General features: G+C 38.1%; 2 protein-coding genes across 5 annotated transcripts; both read right to left on the reverse strand.

The window, feature by feature from the left end:
- Positions 1-354: 354 nt before the first annotated feature.
- On the reverse strand, positions 355-16,392 carry LOC124869100 (beta-1,3-galactosyltransferase 2-like). Of its 4 annotated transcripts, XM_047366833.1 has the most exons (4): positions 4,191-4,678; positions 4,015-4,048; positions 3,620-3,682; positions 355-1,616 (listed from the first exon to the last, which is right to left on the reverse strand). In XM_047366833.1, the coding sequence occupies exons 1-4, from the start codon at positions 4,212-4,214 to the stop codon at positions 613-615; spliced, it is 1,125 nt and encodes a 374-aa protein (XP_047222789.1). In that variant the 5' UTR covers positions 4,215-4,678; the 3' UTR covers positions 355-612. The 4 variants fall into 4 exon arrangements, with proteins under 4 accessions (XP_047222789.1, XP_047222791.1, XP_047222790.1 ...); XM_047366835.1 differs by lacking the exons at positions 4,015-4,048; positions 4,191-4,678 and adding an exon at positions 16,049-16,392; XM_047366834.1 differs by lacking the exons at positions 4,015-4,048; positions 4,191-4,678 and adding an exon at positions 8,967-9,178.
- On the reverse strand, positions 13,115-18,633 carry LOC124869102 (beta-1,3-galactosyltransferase 5-like). The gene is made up of 2 exons (XM_047366836.1): positions 18,189-18,633; positions 13,115-14,399 (listed from the first exon to the last, which is right to left on the reverse strand). The coding sequence occupies exons 1-2, from the start codon at positions 18,224-18,226 to the stop codon at positions 13,292-13,294; spliced, it is 1,146 nt and encodes a 381-aa protein (XP_047222792.1). The 5' UTR covers positions 18,227-18,633; the 3' UTR covers positions 13,115-13,291.
- Between the last annotated feature and the right edge of the window lie 397 nt (positions 18,634-19,030).

Below are 19,030 nucleotides of genomic sequence, written 5' to 3' on the forward strand. Positions count from 1 at the left end.
AACACCTGAGAAATTGTTAACTTTTCTACAAACTCACTGCAAAACAGCCTCTATCTTTTTACCAACTTTCAACCCAACACAAATCCTATGCACAATGGGATGCATCATATGTGACATACACACACATACTTTAAAGACTACTAGTTTATATTTGGACCTACACAAGGTGTTTGTAATAACACCAACATGAATGCATCTTAACATGAGTGGTTTTGACAGTAAGCAGTCATTCCCTATAAAATCCATGCATTCATGAGAAAAACGTTCAAAACTCCACACCAATAACGCTAAACACTAAAACAGCCAAATGCCAATCAACTGTCAAACAGCGCTCTAAGAAAGTTTACATGAATTAAAAAAAGCATTCATGACATTTTTGTTTTACCAATATCAATTTGTTTTAGCCGACGTCAAATTTCACATACATCCATTAAAACCCCACTAAAACAATTTGAAAAAAAATTATATCTTAACAGAATGAATTCGGCAGCGAACTGGTAGTCCTGACAACAGACATTTTCTTATTCAACTCAGATAAAACTTGGTTCCATGTTTCAAACTGAAACAGAAAGTTTGCCAAACCACCCACAGTATTTGATATTCCATTTAGGCTCAGCACTGAACTCCCCACCTGATCCTCTGCCAGTACATTTGTATTTGTGAAATACGCATCGTAGTCATGGTGATGACTTTGGAGAGATCGCAGTTGCTCAGAGGATGCCGGGGGTTTACCTGAAACATCTGTTCATCAGGAGGGTCAGTAGGAGAGATACCCAGGCGTTTCAGGCACATACCCAGATATGCATCTTCAATGTAGATGGGTTTGATCTGAGGTGAGACGGTTAAGATTTTCTTAGGTAGATCCAGAGACATGATGTAAGCCATGCCCAGAGGGTAGGGGGGATACTCTGGCTCGGGTACCACGTATCTAGGCATATAAAACCTGTTGAATGGGTTTCTTAAAACTGGGCTGTGCCACCATACCAAACCTGTCATGTAGTTTTCTTTAGGCGTCTTCAAATCAAGCAGCAATGTAACCAAATTTTTAACATGAAGTAACATATCTGAGTCAATTTTCATCATAAAGGTAGACGTGTTGCAGTGCCGAACCAGCCACTCCAGCATAATCATGGTCTTGATGGTCAAGTTGCGATAGCCGTCCTGGAAATTACTCTGAATGAGATCATGGTACTGCTCATTCTCCTGTCTGAGTCTCTCCTGCTGCTGGTTAGCATTATTCCCCCCAGGAAGCCCCACTATAAAGATGGTTTCAACCAGCTGACCAAGGACAAGTTTCTCACTCCCCCATGTCCTTCGGATGGTGTCCCGAGCTGCCACATCGGCAGGAGCAACAGGAATCATCAAGATCAGGAATGGATGGGTGGTCTTACACGTTGGAGTGTCATCCATGATGAATCTGTAGGTCCGTGGGTAAGCCACATGATACGGGCCCGGATCCTCCCACTTTGGTTCAGGCAATGGAGAGGCAGTGGAATTAGATTTTTTGTATGCTGGCTCAGGCCCATCCTCAGTAGTGAGGTAAATGATGAAGACTGTCACTCCTACCACAATGGCAATGAATACGTTCTTCAGTTGTCTCCTGTTTTCCATTAAACCTATTAAAAAAAAAAGTTATGTTATTGCAAAACCTTCAGCGCAAAGCATATGATAAAGAGTAAATCCTCGGTAAAGAACACACCAAGATACTGCTGTATACTGACATTTCACTAGCCGATCCTTTAATTTCAAAATACTTTGAACATACAAGAAAGGCTGACTCAATACTTCCAAGCATTTTTGTTAATATTATTTCACCATTTCCCCACAATATTTTTAAATTGTTTAGTAAGTTATTAATTATTGAATTCAGTCCAGTCAAAATAAAAACACGTAATCAGTTCTTGAGTCGGCTGAGTGTGAGGTATTTTCAGTTGGAAGCTTTTTCTCTTGACCAAGATCAAATGGCCAGTGAGGCTTTTATACTAAACTGGACAATTCAGCCTGGCTACAAAAAGATCTGACCCCGCACAATTTGATGGTAGGCACATTAGAAGAATCCAAGTCCATCATTGGAAAAATAAACTGGCTATTAAAGTACGCCCTGAAGCTGCACTAAACTTAAAAACATTGGTGCAACAGATCCCGAACAAGTGAAACATTCCTGATTGTCCTGAAGTTTTTTTGACTAAATCAGTACAAAGATAAGTACTTTTATTAACAAAATTTCAAACATGGAAATAAAAAATGTAATATGTGAAGATGACATTTGTTATTGCTGAGATGACAGTGAATGCGTTTGATTATGTTTGAAATAAACCTAAAACGAAGTCTTATTTATGGTTACAAGAATTTTTCAAAATACACTCACCGGCCACTTCATTAGCAACACTTGTTTAATTGCTTGTGTTACTGAAAGTTTTGGTGCCTTTTGATAAGAGCCCTCGTCATAACCTGATACTCCGCATGACCTAATGTAATAATCACCCTTTCTTCCCGTCCTGTTAATCTATGGCCTAACGTATAATCAGGGCCCAGAGCAATGGATCTACAGAAGGCTGTTTGTCCCAGGGAGGGTTCCAGAGTCCCAGGTAAGTGTGCCACTGTATTAGGGCTTCAGTTCCAAGAATTACTTTGTCTTCAAACTGTTATAAAAAAGGGATGTTGTTTGTTTGTAAAGTTAGAGCAGTTTTGGCAGGGTGCGGTAATAGATGTCCGACTGCTCTCCCATGCGCGTAGTAATCAATAAAGTTGACTTGAGTGACGATCACCGGTCTCTTTTCTTGGTAAACAAAAATGTTTTCACAAAACTTGTGAACACAGTCAGCAAATCAGCCATAGCAGCAACTTAATGCATTTAGACATGGCGAAGACAACTTCCTAAAGTTCAAACTTGATACAATCTCTGAACAACGTGCTGAACCCAGAACCAGATGGGCTCAGGACACAGAGAACCCCCCGGGCCCTGCTCCTGTCAGACAAGAACAGAAACTGGAACTACAATTCTCGATCTCAGGTGCAACATTTAGTCAGAATTTGTTGTAAACAAAATAAAAAGCACTGATCCATCCAGCCTCATAGCAACAGGTTAAGGCTGCTGCTGTTGGTGTGACGGCATGGGAGATATTTTCTTGGCACACCTTCGAGCCTCTTAATTTTAATGCCACAGTTCATCCCTATAATATTATTAACCATGTCCATCCTTTTATGACCACAGTGTAACCATCTTCTGATTGCTACTTTCAGTAGGATAATACATTATGTCACAAAGTTCAAAATCATCTTAAACCGGTTCCCAGAACATGACATTGAGTTCACTGTGGTCCAGTGAACTCCACAGTCACCAGACCTCAATCCAACAGAGCACCTTTCAAATGAGGTAAAATGGGAGATTCATATTATGGACGTGCAGCAGAGAAATCTAAAGCAACTGAGAGCTGCTATCAGATCAGAATAAACCAAACTATTCCTCAAATATTAGAGGCAGTGTACCAAATAAAGTGACCGGTAAGTGCATTTCTTAACCTTTGGAAAATATGGATCAATTGAAGAGCATAAATAAAAGAGCTTATTTTGCTAATTTTAAAATATTTTTGTACTGGGATACATAAGCCCCACATACCTGTTAGTGTAAAGGTCCACTGAAGTCTATGAGCCAAACCTTGTGAAAAAAGGCCCAAACCAGCTGAAAATAAAAAGATAAGCATGTTAAATTACAATCCTAAAAAAATACACTTAGTATTTTCAGCTTACTTTTGCAATTAAAGTTAGAAAACAAATACTGTATAGCATGGGCAGCCATCTTTGTTAAGTCAGCTTTCTCTTAGGGGTCAAAAGATGGCAACAAAAATAAGAATAGGTAGTTCAAAAACAATGTGAACAGGTTTAGCTCCAGCAGATGTAAATAACACGTGTTACTTAACACGTGTCAACTTTCCTATAGCCGTTAAATCAGCTAAACAGATCTTCAAACCATGTTTAGGTCATACACCAAGAAGTGACAAATTTATAGTTTACCTCCTTGTGGTATAAAAAGAGGAGGTGAAATCCACTGCGCCACAACAGCAGAAGAAACACCATCAGAATCCGTTCTTTGGTCATTTCAGCAACTTCAATAACATACACTTCCAGCACATTAATGTGTTACAATTCTGATATGCAAAAGGCTGTAATAAAAAAAACTTTAACGGTACCTCTGAGTGACTTATTAGTCTCATTTCTTTTCTTTGACTCCACACTTTTTCCTGCACAAGCAAGACAACAAACAGCTCTGCAAACTAAGTCTGGAATAAAAACCATTATCTAAAGCACACACATAAATAAACTGAACCAGAACCTGATCGGAAAAGACGTGACGACAACAGACAACAAAATGACACCAAACTCAGCCTCTGCTCTCTGACTTCCTGCTTTACTTGCCACCTGAAGCAATAAGGCGGGAGATTATGACATCATGGCTGCTTAAGGTGGGACGTTAACTAACTGTTGACATGTTCAAAAATAAAATCAGACACGTCTGCCTGTTCATTAACTGCATCAGAGGTGAAAACTCCCACCTTTCTTCCGGTCTATAAACGCATAAAAAAAAAAAAAAAACAGTTATGTTCATTGACTCATTTTGATAAGGTTGTTATGCTTTGATGCATAAATGGCAATAATCTTATAATTCAGTCAGGCTGTGATGATTTCAAAACTACTGCCTCTTTCAAGAACTTGCAGCACAGAAAAAAAACTTTAAAAAAAACCTTCCACACAAATACATGTTTTGTTACATTTCAATTAAAGAGTTTTTTTTTTAAACTATTAGTTTGTTTAAGCACATTTTGATTCAATTTAGACTTTTATTTTATTCAGCAGGAGACTCTGTCAGCACATCTTGACCTAGCAATGGTGTAATGATAAATTAGAATAAAGTGAAATTAGGAATAATCTGAATTACTAAATGTCAACTAAAAGACCAAATCAAAAAGATAAGTGTGAAGTTAGCCTCTAAAAACAATCAGCACTCTCCACAACTAAGAAAATGGTGCATCTCCCTGGGTTTCTCTTTTTTACTTTATCACCCATAAACTTTTCATGCATAAACACCAAAACCTGAAGAGTTTGGCATTTGGTGATACAATAAAAACAGATCTGTTACATATGTGGAACTAAGACAATTAATGAACATAAAAGTTATTAAAAACACTAAAATCAATTCTAAACTGTTCAAGTAGCCATTTCAGAGACTTTAAAATTGGAGTAATATGAGCTCACTTTCTGATGTCCATCAGCATCCATGCATATGAATGATCTATTAGTTATAGAGAGGCTGTATTCTTTTTAGGAACGACAGAAAGCAGACCTATTGTACTTATCTAATTTGCAACCTATATAGCGCTTTTCTAGTCATGCTGACCACTCTAAGCGCTGGAGCCACATTCATCGAGTCGCATCCACAAACATGGACACAATCATACGCCGATATGCAAGTTGACCAGCAAAATGGCCCAGGTGTACATCAACATGTAGCTGAAAACGAAGTTGGAAATGAAACTGTTTTCCAAACACAAGAAAACTATTCTTCCCACTGAACCACAGTCCTCCTGTTATGAAAACATTTATTAAAGTCTCTGCATTGAACTGAGAGAGAAACAGTCAAACGCAGCACAGTTATTCACATGATGAAAATGCATTCTCTCTGTAGGCCATTATCAATTATTCAAACTTCAGGTTCCGTCTGATTCAGCTGAAAGATGCTCCCTGTAAACAATGACAAATATAATTTAAAGGTTCTGCTTTTTAAAAATACAAAAAAATATCTAAAATACAATTAGGAAGTAAATCAATTGGTTGAGGGTAATCAAGAGACACAGCAATGTAAAGTTGGGTGTCATCAGCATAGCTGTGAAAAGTGAGACACCGGAAGAAGCATGTCTAAAAACTGCTGTGGAAAAATTATTTTTTACTCAAGACAGACATTGATAATTGTCACTCAGAATCAGGTTTATTAATATCTTGCAAAAGAGAAGGATTATTAAAGCATTGGACAAGTGCTCAGGAGTGCATCCAAATCATTCTGTTCTCCTTAGAACAGCTTTCAAGGTGATTCTCATGGGACCCAGACTCGCTGGGGAGGGAGACAAGGTGAAGCCTCTCCTAGACATGTTGACAATGGAATGTGAACCTTACACACTGTGGCATACAAGTTGGATTGGTTTATACACAGTAGATGATAAAGGAGATGATTGTAGATTTTAAGAGAAACAGGAATAAGTCAAACACTATTTCTATCATGGGAGAAGAAGTGGAGGTGGTGGAGGAGTATAAATACCTCGGTGTTCACCTGGACAACAGACTAGAGTGGAGATGCAACTGTGAAGCCATCTACAAGAAGGGACAGAGCAGACTGTACTTCTTGAGGAAGCTTAGGTCCTTTGGTGTTTGCAGCAAGATGCTGCATATCTTCTATAAGTCTGTTGTGGAGAGTGTGATCTCTTCTGCCATCATCTGCTGGGAAAGCAGCATCAGAACCAGGGACTTAAAAAAGCTCAACAAGCTGATAAAAAAGGCTGGCTCTGTTCTGTGGACTCCTCTGGAACCTCTGGAGATCATTGTGGAAAGACGGATTCTTCATAAAATGAAGAACATTATGGAGAACCCTGAGCATCCTCTTCATGAGACTGTCCTACAACAACAGAGTGTCTTCAGTCAGAGGCTTCTTCAGATCTGTTGTAAGACGGAGCGCTACAGGAGATCCTTCCTGCCAACAGCCATCAGCATCTACAACGGCTCTTTGAGGAAACCTACATAATATGAGCTACAACAACATTTAATTTCCCTTTTGGATTAATAAAGTATTTTTGAATTGAATTGAATTATGGGCTAAGCCAATATAACTCAAAAAACAATTTATGCCACTCAGAAGTCCTTGAAATTCATTATCATTTTTAAACTTCACAAAGCAGCTGAACATTTCCTAAATTTTAAATATGGCCAAAAAATGTTTAAATTTACATGAGAACATTTTTGTTTGGTCAATGGGCAAGTAGGCAGACAGGAAAAGTGAGAAGAGGATCACAGAAATGTGGAACAAAGATTAGGACAAATAGCTCCTGTTTACTTAATGTTACCAAATTTAAAAGGGTCTTCTCACAAGTGATGCCTGCCCTTGTAAGAAAGTGATGGTAGGTATGAGAGGAAGATTTATTGACTAATTATGGCTTAATCTGAAGCAATGTCGGCAGTGCTTTAGTCTGTCATGGAGAGAAAATAGGTGAGCCGAATATGCGAAACTCTTTGATTAACCGCTCCGTCTACTTTCCGACCTCCACCTACAGTGATGAGATATCGATTATGACCAAAGGAACCAGAGACAGGCAGCGGAAATGAGATTCCTCTATTGGGAGCCTGGTGTTACACCAGATTCTGTAACAGTCTGGTCACACATATTTTTAAAGCTGGCGTAACGAAATTTGACCGTACTGTAAAAAAAATTATAATTATTTTCCAGTCAAATGAATGTAGGTGACTTCGCTGACATTTAACGGTATGAAATTTTTTTTCCAATGGCCTCTTGTGAGGAATTAATTTGTCATCAGCGGGGAGAGGAGCAGTTTTGGCATCAAGATGCCTTCCTTTACAGGTTTCTAGAAACATCCTAATGGGAAGGGAACCAGAACATGCTGGAGAGACTATATACAGTGTTATGAAAACATATTTATACCCTTACAGATTTCTTCCATTTTTGTTAGACTTACATGATTTCATCATCAAACTAATTTGAAGATCAGACAACAATAACTTGAGGAATTTTGTCCCACTTCAGCCACACTGGAGGGTTTTAAGTATCTGTTTAAGTTCAGACTTTGACTTGGCCACTCCCAAACTTTCATTTTCTGACTCAGATGTGGAATATTCTGCTTTTGGGGTTTTTTGTACTCAACAGAAATTATGGTTCAGTCAATAACAGCAGGTTGTCCATGTCCTGACAAAGCAAAGCAGACTCAGACCACCACCATGATTGCCTGTATGATGGTTTTTTTTTTCAGAAATTGGGTTTTTCAACAGATGCTACACCTTCCAAAAGGTTCAACTTTTTTCTCGTCAGTCCCCAGAACATTTTCCCAAAAATCTTGGAGATCATCATATTGTTTTGGTAAATGACAGATGTGCCCTCATGTACATTTTGGTCAGCAGTAATTTTCACCTTTTGAAGCCATTTTTCCCCAGGCTCTTTGAATTGTGGAACCATGAATACTGAACCTAACTGAGGCAAGTTAAGCATGCAAGGCTTTAGATGTTGTTCTGAGTTCTTGTCAGACCCTTTGTGTCAGGCTGGAGTAACTGTGGTAGTCTGGCCCCTAAAAATGTTCACAACCATTACATGTTTTTTTTAAAGTCACTGTGGTACGTTCCTAGAAATGGCTTTTTAAACTTTTCTAGATTTAAGTCAGTGACTTTGTTTCTCATCTCTTTTTGATATATTTTATCTTACTTCATGTTGTAATACTGGTCCTATTTAAGTGATTTATTCATTCTACATGTCAGGTAGAAATTAGATTGGGTGTCACTTGTGAAATGAAATTCAGCTTTCCGATAAGTGAGAGCAACCTGAGTCAATTAATGATTTAACAAAGTGAAGGGCGATAACTTATTTACAAAGAACATGGCTGGTATGCATAGCTTTTTCATGGACAGATGTTCTTATATCTGTATGTTTGTTTTCATGTCCGTCATTAAAACAAAACTTGTCGTAATTTACTGTTTAGATTCGGTGAAGCAACAAGTTGGGGGAACTTTGTGTTTACAGAGTTTAGACCAAGCACGAAGGAAGTGGGTATTGTGGGTATTGTATGAAGGAAATAAATGTCTTTCTCCAAGAAAACATCATCAGACCTGTGCAAAACGGAGGACGGTGACTATTTTTACCGTATTTTGCCGTATGTGTACACACGGTGGTAACTTGGTATTTTCCTCCCGTAGCCTACCTTTGTGTTGCTCGCTCCGCTCTTGAAACAATTTTCCCCTCTTCGATGTTTTCTCTGAGATCTAGAAAAGCATCCAGCAGACTCGAGCTCATGTTAAAATAGATGTTATCAAAAATGGACCAGGTGAACAATAAAAAAAAAAAAACTGCGCGGCGACGAAAAGGTGTGGCTACCTGAAAGTAAAGACCGTTGTGGCATATAGAGGAAACGTCCCACTTCCTTGTTCGCCCTGGCCGAACCACCAGACAATGGAACGGAACCAAACAGCGACCACAGCGAATATGATAACCTGCCTTGTTCACTGCAACATCTTTGCAAAAAATAAATAATAATAATAATAATTATTATTATTATTATATATATATTCATATTCAAGACTATTTACATTGTATGTAGATTCTCACTGAATCAAAACAGTGAATGAACACATATGGAACTATGTAGCGGATGAAAACTTGTAGAATAACTAACTTAAATCTGTTTTTATGTTTTAGATTCCTTAAAGTAGCCGCCCTTTGCTGTAATGACTGACATTTTAACCTTTGGCCGTCTCTCCATGAACCTCTAGGAAGTTCTTTCAAGACTCATAGGAAAGCTGTTTCAGGTGAGCACCTCATGAAGCTCATGGAGAGAAAGCCAAGAGAGCAAAATCAAAGCAAAAGGTGGCTGTTTTGAAGAATCTAAAATATAAAAATGTTTGGAGTTATTTCACACTTTTTGTTTACTACATAATTGCTTGTGTGTTTATTCATAGTTTTGTTGCCTTTGGTGAGAACCTACAATGTAAATAGTCATGAAAATAAAGAGACCCATTAAGTGAGAAAGTTTACCTAAACCTTTTGACCGGTAGAAAAAAATAAATATATATATATATATGTATACAGGTCCTTCTCAAAATATTAGCATATTGTGATATTCATTATTTTCCATAATGTCATGATGGAAATTTAACATTCATATATTTTAGATTCATTGCACACTCACTGAAATATTTCAGGTCTTTTATTGTCTTAATACGGATGATTTTGGCATACAGCTCATGAAAACCCAAAATTCCTATCTCACAAAATTAGCATATTTCATCCGACCAATAAAAGAAAAGTGTTTTTAATACAAAAAACGTCAACCTTCAAATAATCATGTACAGTTATGCACTCAATACTTGGTCGGGAATCCTTTTACAGAAATGACTGCTTCAATGCGGCGTGGCATGGAGGCAATCAGCCTGTGGCACTGCTGAGGTCTTATGGAGGCCCAGGATGCTTCGATTGCGGCCTTTAGCTCATCCAGAGTGTTGGGTCTTGAGTCTCTCAACGTTCTCTTCACAATATCCCACAGATTCTCTACGGGGTTCAGATCAGGAGAGTTGGCAGGCCAATTGAGCACAGTGATACCATGGTCAGTAAACCATTTACCAGTGGTTTTGGCACTGTGAGCAGGTGCCAGGTCGTGCTGAAAAATGAAATCTTCATCTCCATAAAGCTTTTCAGCAGATGGAAGCATGAAGTGCTCCAAAATCTCCTAATAGCTAGCTGCATTGACCCTGCCCTTGATAAAACACAGTGGACCAACACCAGCAGCTGACACGGTACCCCAGACCATCACTGACTGTGGGTACTTGACACTGGACTTCTGGCATTTTGGCATTTCCTTCTCCCCAGTCTTCCTCCAGACTCTGGCACCTTGATTTCTGAATGACATGCAGAATTTGCTTTCATCCGAAAAAAGTACTTTGGACCACTGAGCAACAGTCCAGTGCTGCTTCTCTGTAGCCCAGGTCTGGGGAATGCGGCACCTGTAACCCATTTCCTGCACACGCCTGTGCACGGTGGCTGTGGATGTTTCTACTCCAGACTCAGTCCACTGCTTCCGCAGGTCCCCCAAGGTCTGGAATCGGCCCTTCTCCACAATCTTCCTCAGGGTCCGGTCACCTCTTCTCGTTGTGCAGCGTTTTCTGCCACACTTTTTCCTTCCCACAGACTTCCCACTGAGGTGCCTTGATACAGCACTCTGGGAACAGCCTATTCGTTCAGAAATTTCTTTCTGTGTCTTACCCTCTTGCTTGAGGGTGTCAATAGTGGCCTTCTGGACAGCAGTCAGGTCGGCAGTCTTACCCATGATTGGGGTTTTGAGTGATGAACCAGGCTGCGAGTTTTAAAGGCCTCAGGAATCTTTTGCAGGTGTTTAGAGTTAACTCGTTGATTCAGATGATTAGGTTCATAGCTCGTTTAGAGACCCTTTTAATGATATGCTAATTTTGTGAGATAGGAATTTTGGGTTTTCATGAGCTGTATGCCAAAATCATCCGTATTAAGACAATAAAAGACCTGAAATATTTCAGTTAGTGTGCAATGAATCTAAAATATATGAATGTTAAATTTTCATCATGACATTATGGAAAATAATGAACTTTATCACAATATGCTAATTTTTTGAGAAGGACCTGTATATATGTGTGTGTGTGTCTTGCCCACACACAATTATTCAGCTCTGCTCACAAAGTTTCTATGAAGCTGAAATTAGGCCTTCGTTCTGGCCAGTCCAGTGCATAGTTGTCCTTAAACCACTGTGATTTTGGGGTATGCTTAGGATGACTGTTCATTTAGAAAACCAATTTAAGTCCAAACTTTACCTTCTAGGCTGATCCCTTGAGATGTTGCTTCAATATATTCAATTCAATTCAGTTTTATTTATATAGCGCCAATTCACAACACATGTTGTCTCAAGGCACTTCACAACAGTCAGGTACATACATTCCAATTAATCCTAACAATTGAACAGTGCAGTCGGAGTTAGCTTTTTATTCAAATTGGATAAAAAGTTTTTCTATCTAAGGAAACCCAGCAGATTGCATCCAGTCAGTGACTTGCAGCATTCCCTCCTCTCAGATGAGCATGTAGAGACAGTGGACAGTCACTGGTGTTGACTTTGCAGCAATCCCTCATACTGAGCATGCATGTAGCGACAGTGGAGAGGAAAAACTCCCTTTTAACAGGAAGAAACCTCCAGCAGAACCAGGCTCAGTGTGAGCGGCCATCTGCCACGACCGACTGGGGGTTTGAGAGAACAGAGACACAAGAAGAACACAGAAGCACTGATCCAGGAGTACTTTCTATGGGAAGGAAAAGTAAATGTTAATGGATGTAGCTCCTTTAGTCGTTTCACCTAGAAAGAAAGAACAGATAAACTCTGAGCCAGTTTTCAAGGACAGAAGCATTTGTTTAAAATGAAAATTTAAAGCTTACATTTAGAGAAATTGAAATTGATTAAACAGTCTCTGTATCTTGTATTGGCAGATGGTATCTGTGATACATTCTGTAATTGGAATAATAATCAGATTAAATACAGATGTATTTCTAAGATGCTAGTTTGCTAGGGATCACAAATAAAGAATCAGTGAAATCAAGATACTTCAATCATCTCATGTGAATAAATGTGGTGTTACTAGTATTATTGTGGGACCATTAAAAAATATATAAATTTACACATTCAATAGAATAATTATCCAAAACTACAGCAACGTTAGGTGGTGTAAACACTAACAGATGGCTAAAAACTCATTTTGTTTAGTCAGAGCTGCTCTCTTCCTGAGGAAGTAAGCTCACGATCACCCTTCCTGTTGATACCAACTCCCCTTTGAACAAACCACCCCCGATTGAGAGCTGAAATTATTCCAGAAGCTGATCTACACCCAATCACAAACTATCAGTCTACCAAAAATAACAGCCTTCAGGAATCCTGAACCTTTTAGTATTGAAACATTTCATGTTTATCTCCAGAAGTGTGGCAGGAGAAAGAAAAAACATTTTAGTGGACTTATCCCAGCGCAATACAGAAATTCTCTCTGATAATAAGACTATTTTTGAATGCCAATGTGCAGTGTACTGCAAAGCTCTATAGAGCATACATACAAATTACTTGCCAATTGTATCTCTTGAAGATGTAAAAAGGATTTCCTTACATTTTTTGCAAAGCGACAGAAATGTTGCAGAAACTTGAAAAGAAAAATGCAAATTTTACAATCCAGATTGCTCACTTCAAAAGCAACTTGTTGACGTGGACCCGCATTTTGCTGTTATGTTGACTGCTTATTTAGTGCCTTTAAAAGGTATTCATACATTTTGTCAAATTGCAACCAAAAATTAATGTGAAAGTATAAGAAAACACTTTTATTTTTATGTGTTTTTTTGTTTTACAAATAAACTGTGTGACATGTATTTGTATTCAGCCACCCTGAGTCATTAGTTTGAAGAACCAGCTTTCTCAGCTGCAAACTCCAATCCCTGCTAGGGGTTTACTACATGTATTTTTGAGCAGTCATGTCCCTAACAGTGAGCTCCTGGCTTCTTATAGTCTGTCCAATAATTTATCAATTCTTCTGAAGAACCAAGAATGCATGTAATGATCCTAGAGAATTCACAGCGATCATATTTTGTACTATAAGTCTTAAACTGTGAGGAATCCAGCGGAGAGGAAAGTGAAAATCCAAGCTTTTTCATGCACTCTCCAATATAAGCATCCTCTATATTAAAGGGTTTGATAGATTTTGAGACCTCCACAAATTTTACAGGAAGATCATTGGAAAAGATGTATCCCATGCCCAGAGGGTATGTCGGATATTGAGGATAGGGGTAAATTTCCTCGGGAACGTACCACTTGGAATCCTTTGACCGGATAACAGGTGAATTCCACATAAGCAATCCTGTCAGGTAATTTATTCTGGGGATCCCCGGCGTCTGCAGCATGATCACCAGGTTATCAACGTTCAGGAACATGTCAGAGTCCACCTTCATGGCATAAGCTGCTGTAGGGCAGCGTGTGGCCAGCCAGTCCATGATTACCATGGTTTTAATGGTCAGGTTGAGATACGAGTCCATGAAGTTGCTCTGGATCACGTCATGGTGCCGCTGATTCTCCTGTTTGAGCTTCTCGACATCAGCTCCTCCATCGAGACCCAACATGAAGAGAGTGAGTACCACCTCACCCTGAACCGTGATGTCTTTACCCCACGTCTGGCGGATCGCATCCCGAGCCACAATGTTTTCTGGTGCTACAGGAACCATCAGGACCAGGAAAGGTGTGTTGATTTTGCAAACCTCAGCATTATCCATAACAAACCGGTAGTTGTGAGGATAAGCTTCATGGTACTGAAGACCTTCAGGCTGCACAGGAGACGGTTCTGTGTTTTCCTTAATTTCATTTAGTATAACTCTGTGTTTTGGATGGACTCTATAAGAGGATGCATTAACCTGATGAGCTAGGACAAAAAGCCATCTGTAGTGCTTTTGGAGAGAAAAACTTTCTTGCAGTGACTGTGTGTTGTTGCACAGGGCGTAACACAAAAAAATGAATAATAGTCCCAAAAGAACCAGGAATTTAAACCAGAAGCGAAACAAAAACTTCTTCTCACGGCATGGGCTCTCTGGAGGTTTTCTGAAAAGAAAAGAATTAAAACTGGTTATTGTATTTCGTCATGGGCTCAAAGTCTTGTTAAGAATAACCTTTCTTAATATTACTTATAGATGAGCTTTCACATGCACACCAATCTTTTTGATAAAGTATAAATGATAAAAACAAATTATAATTATATTCCAGTCAAATGAATGTAGGTGACTTTGCTGACATTTAACGGTATGAAAAAATGTTCCAATGGCCTCTTGTGAGGAATTAATTTGTCATCAGCGGGGAGAGGAGCAGTTTTGGCATCAAGATGCCTTCCTTTACAGGTTTCTAGAAACATCCTAATGGGAAGGGAACCAGAACATGCTGGAGAGACTATATACAGTGTTATGAAAACATATTTATACCCTTACAGATTTCTTCCATTTTTGTTAGACTTACATGATTTCATCATCAAACTAATTTGAAGATCAGACAACAATAACTTGAGGAATTTTGTCCCACTTCAGCCACACTGGAGGGTTTTAAGTATCTGTTTAAGTTCAGACTTTGACTTGGCCACTCCCAAACTTTCATTTTCTGACTCAGATGTGGAATATTCTGCTTTTGGGGTTTTTTGTACTCAACAGAAATTATGGTTCAATCAATAACAGCAGGTTGTCCATGTCCTGACAAAGCAAAGCAGACTCAGACCACCACCATGATTGCCTGTATGATGTTTTTTTTTTTTTGTTTTCTTTCAGAAATTGGGTTTTTCAACAGATGCTACACCTTCCAAAAGGTTCAACTTTTTTCTCGTCAGTCCCCAGAACATTTTCCCAAAAATCTTGGAGATCATCATATTGTTTTGGTAAATGACAGATGTGCCCTCATGTACATTTTGGTCAGCAGTAATTTTCACCTTTTGAAGCCATTTTTCCCCAGGCTCTTTGAATTGTGGAACCATGAATACTGAACCTAACTGAGGCAAGTTAAGCATGCAGGGCTTTAGATGTTGTTCTGAGTTCTTGTCAGACCCTTTGTGTCAGGCTGGAGTAACTGTGGTAGTCTGGCCCCTAAAAATGTTCACAACCATTACATGTTTTTTTTAAAGTCACTGTGGTACGTTCCTAGAAATGGCTTTTTAAACTTTTCTAGATTTAAGTCAGTGACTTTGTTTCTCATCTCTTTTTGATATATTTTATCTTACTTCATGTTGTAATACTGGTCCTATTTAAGTGATTTATTCATTCTACATGTCAGGTAGAAATTAGATTGGGTGTCACTTGTGAAATGAAATTCAGCTTTCCGATAAGTGAGAGCAACCTGAGTCAATTCATGATTTAACAAAGTGAAGGGCGATAACTTATTTACAAAGAACATGGCTGGTATGCATAGCTTTTTCATGGACAGATGTTCTTATATCTGTATGTTTGTTTTCATGTCCGTCATTAAAACAAAACTTGTCGTAATTTACTGTTTAGATTCAGTGAAGCAACAAGTTGGGGGAACTTTGTGTTTACAGAGTTTAGACCAAGCACGAAGGAAGTGGGTATTGTGGGTATTGTATGAAGGAAATAAATGTCTTTCTCCAAGAAAACATCATCAGACCTGTGCAAAACGGAGGACGGTGACTATTTTTACCGTATTTTGCCGTATGTGTACACACGGTGGTAACTTGGTATTTTCCTCCCGTAGCCTACCTTTGTGTTGCTCGCTCCGCTCTTTAAACAATTTTCCCCTCTTCGATGTTTTCTCTGAGATCTAGAAAAGCATCCAGCAGACTCGAGCTCATGTTAAAATAGATGTTATCAAAAATGGACCAGGTGAACAATAAAAAAAAAAACTGCGCGGCGACGAAAAGGTGAAAGTAAAGACCGTTGTGGCATATAGAGGAAACGTCCCACTTCCTTGTTCGCCCTGGCCGAACCACCAGACAATGGAACGGAACCAAACAGCGACCACAGCGAATATGATAACCTGCCTTGTTCACTGCAACATCTTTGCAAAAAATAAATAATAATAATAATAATTATTATTATTATATATATATTCATATTCAAGACTATTTACATTGTATGTAGATTCTCACTGAATCAAAACAGTGAATGAACACATATGGAACTATGTAGCGGATGAAAACTTGTAGAATAACTAACTTAAATCTGTTTTTATGTTTTAGATTCCTTAAAGTAGCCGCCCTTTGCTGTAATGACTGACATTTTAACCTTTGGCCGTCTCTCCATGAACCTCTAGGAAGTTATTTCAAGACTCATAGGAAAGCTGTTTCAGGTGAGCACCTCATGAAGCTCATGGAGAGAAAGCCAAGAGAGCAAAATCAAAGCAAAAGGTGGCTGTTTTGAAGATTCTAAAATATAAAAATGTTTAGAGTTATTTCACACTTTTTGTTTACTACATAATTCCTTGTGTGTTTATTCATAGTTTTGTTGCCTTTGGTGAGAACCTACAATGTAAATAGTCATGAAAATAAAGAGACCCATTAAGTGAGAAAGTGCATCTAAAACGTTTGACCGGTGAAGTACATTTAATTTATTTGAACAGGTAACTGAAAACATACATGTAAAAACCTATTTTCCTATTGAAAACAAAAGTATTTCAAATGATTAGTTTCACTGCCCACACGCCAACAATGGCCATGGCTGCACAACACACAAAATCACTGATTTTCAGCAGAATACTGTTAATAATCCAAAGTATTAATATTACGAGAAGCACTGCACTAGTGGCATAGTAATGAAGTAATAAAAAAATATATCTATATATCTATATCTATATATAGATATATATAGTCCATATTTAGTCCAGGGCCATACTTTTGACACTGTAGTTTATAGGGAATCATCAACACATTCAAACTTTATCAAATTTAATAACTAAACTTTTCTAAGTTTACTTTACTAAAAAAAAGCAAACAAAACTAACGGTATCATGAATATTTGCAGACAGAAAGTGGGTAAAAGATAAATAGTATCTCTCTAAAAAGATAAATAGTATCTCTCTAAAAACTGTTTGTCTGCTGAAGGGCACCATTTTCTTTGCCGAGAAACAGGAAGTCCCCAATCCTCACCGAGATAACTTTGCTTTCATTTAGCAGTTCTACATTTCTAGAGAGAACAAATTCAGGAACTGACTGCAAGAAGTGAGATATTTGAGTTTACACCTTTCAACTCCCTACAACAAAATTGAACGATGGGCATACAAGTATTTTTGTAAGTATCCTATGCAGGAGACATTTTGTTGATGTTTGTCTGCAAAAGGTCCTATTTCTCTGAATCTTGGCTGAAAAGTTTCAAACTCCTGTTTTTATTTCAACGACTGCAGAATTACTGTAATTTTAAGTTTTTTGAAGAAAAAAATATTAAAAACAGCTCTTTAGGAGGGGTGTTTTGTCTTCATTTAACTTAGCATTTGTCACTTTTAGACATAAGAATAAACAATTGATCCAATCCAAGCAAATGTTCTGTACACCTTTGTTTGGTTTTTGTTTTAAATGTAAGTTCCAATGCCAGCTACCAAAAAATAAAAATAACAGGTTTAACTTTATGTTTCCTGTCATTTGTTCAACAGCAGCAAACAAAGTGAAACTGTTGCTTAGTCTAAAATTAAAACTTGTTTTTATTTTATAAATTCAAAAACCCAGCTTGCACGTCTTAATTTCCAAGTTATTGGTTTGATAAATGCTTATTCTATTCATTAAAGAAGCACCCATCTGCAAAAACTGCCATTAGCTTAAAGTGCTACAAGTCCTTCACCAAAAACCACCAGCAGTTGAATGTAAACTTATAACAAAAAATACAAACAAGCAGTAAATTCAGAGCTTACTCTGAGGGACTGAGCGCTCGCACATCACCGGAGATCATTTCCAGAAGTCGTCTTGAACGCTGTGAAGAAGCGGAAAACGAGGACTCCGACGTCCACCTGAGAGCTGAGTCCAACCGAACTCTGAGAGTTCTAACCGGCCATGGTCGGGGTTCTTCACAGAGTTAAAACATGACCGTTAAAGGTCTGATAAAGATTTAACTGGCTTGTCATAGAAGAGGTTGTCACGGTTGAACCACCTTGTTCTTACTGTCAGCTTTCTTTTTTTTTTTTTTTTTTTGTCTGGTTCACTGAGCGTCAGCAGCAAGCGACACATGAAGGTTCAGGTGTGGCCATACAGAACAACTGCGTCTTATTTACACGAACTTTTCAAGTTCAAATTATGTAAAAAAAAAAAAAAGCTCGTTATAACGACTCAACTATTCATAACCGGGGGAGCTTTGTTTGTTGTTTTTGTTCGATTTTTCTTTAGTTCTCTAAACAGCTGGTTTCTTTTCAAAAAGCTCCCAAACATTCTACGCAACTTATCTTTGCTCTCTTGAACATAACCTCCACATATTTTAACAGTTCAAAAAACTGCAGACATTTCACTTATTGGACGTATTTGTAAATACCTCCCACATTTTGATTATTAGTTTGCAAAAATTAGATTTTAAAATATTGAAAAACAAAAGGTAATAACTTATCAACTTATTCTATAATAAATATATAAATGTATTTGACTTCATGTTTGAAACACTAAAGAAAAGTCTTTGTGCAGCTGTTAAAACGCTGCCGTTTTCTGGTATAAAATATGACAGTAAAGATAAGCAATATCTGAACATGTTCTATATTTAATGTATAAG

The sequence above is a fragment of the Girardinichthys multiradiatus genome, chromosome 5, assembly GCF_021462225.1.
Source record: "Girardinichthys multiradiatus isolate DD_20200921_A chromosome 5, DD_fGirMul_XY1, whole genome shotgun sequence".
Lineage (NCBI taxonomy): Eukaryota > Metazoa > Chordata > Actinopteri > Cyprinodontiformes > Goodeidae > Girardinichthys > Girardinichthys multiradiatus.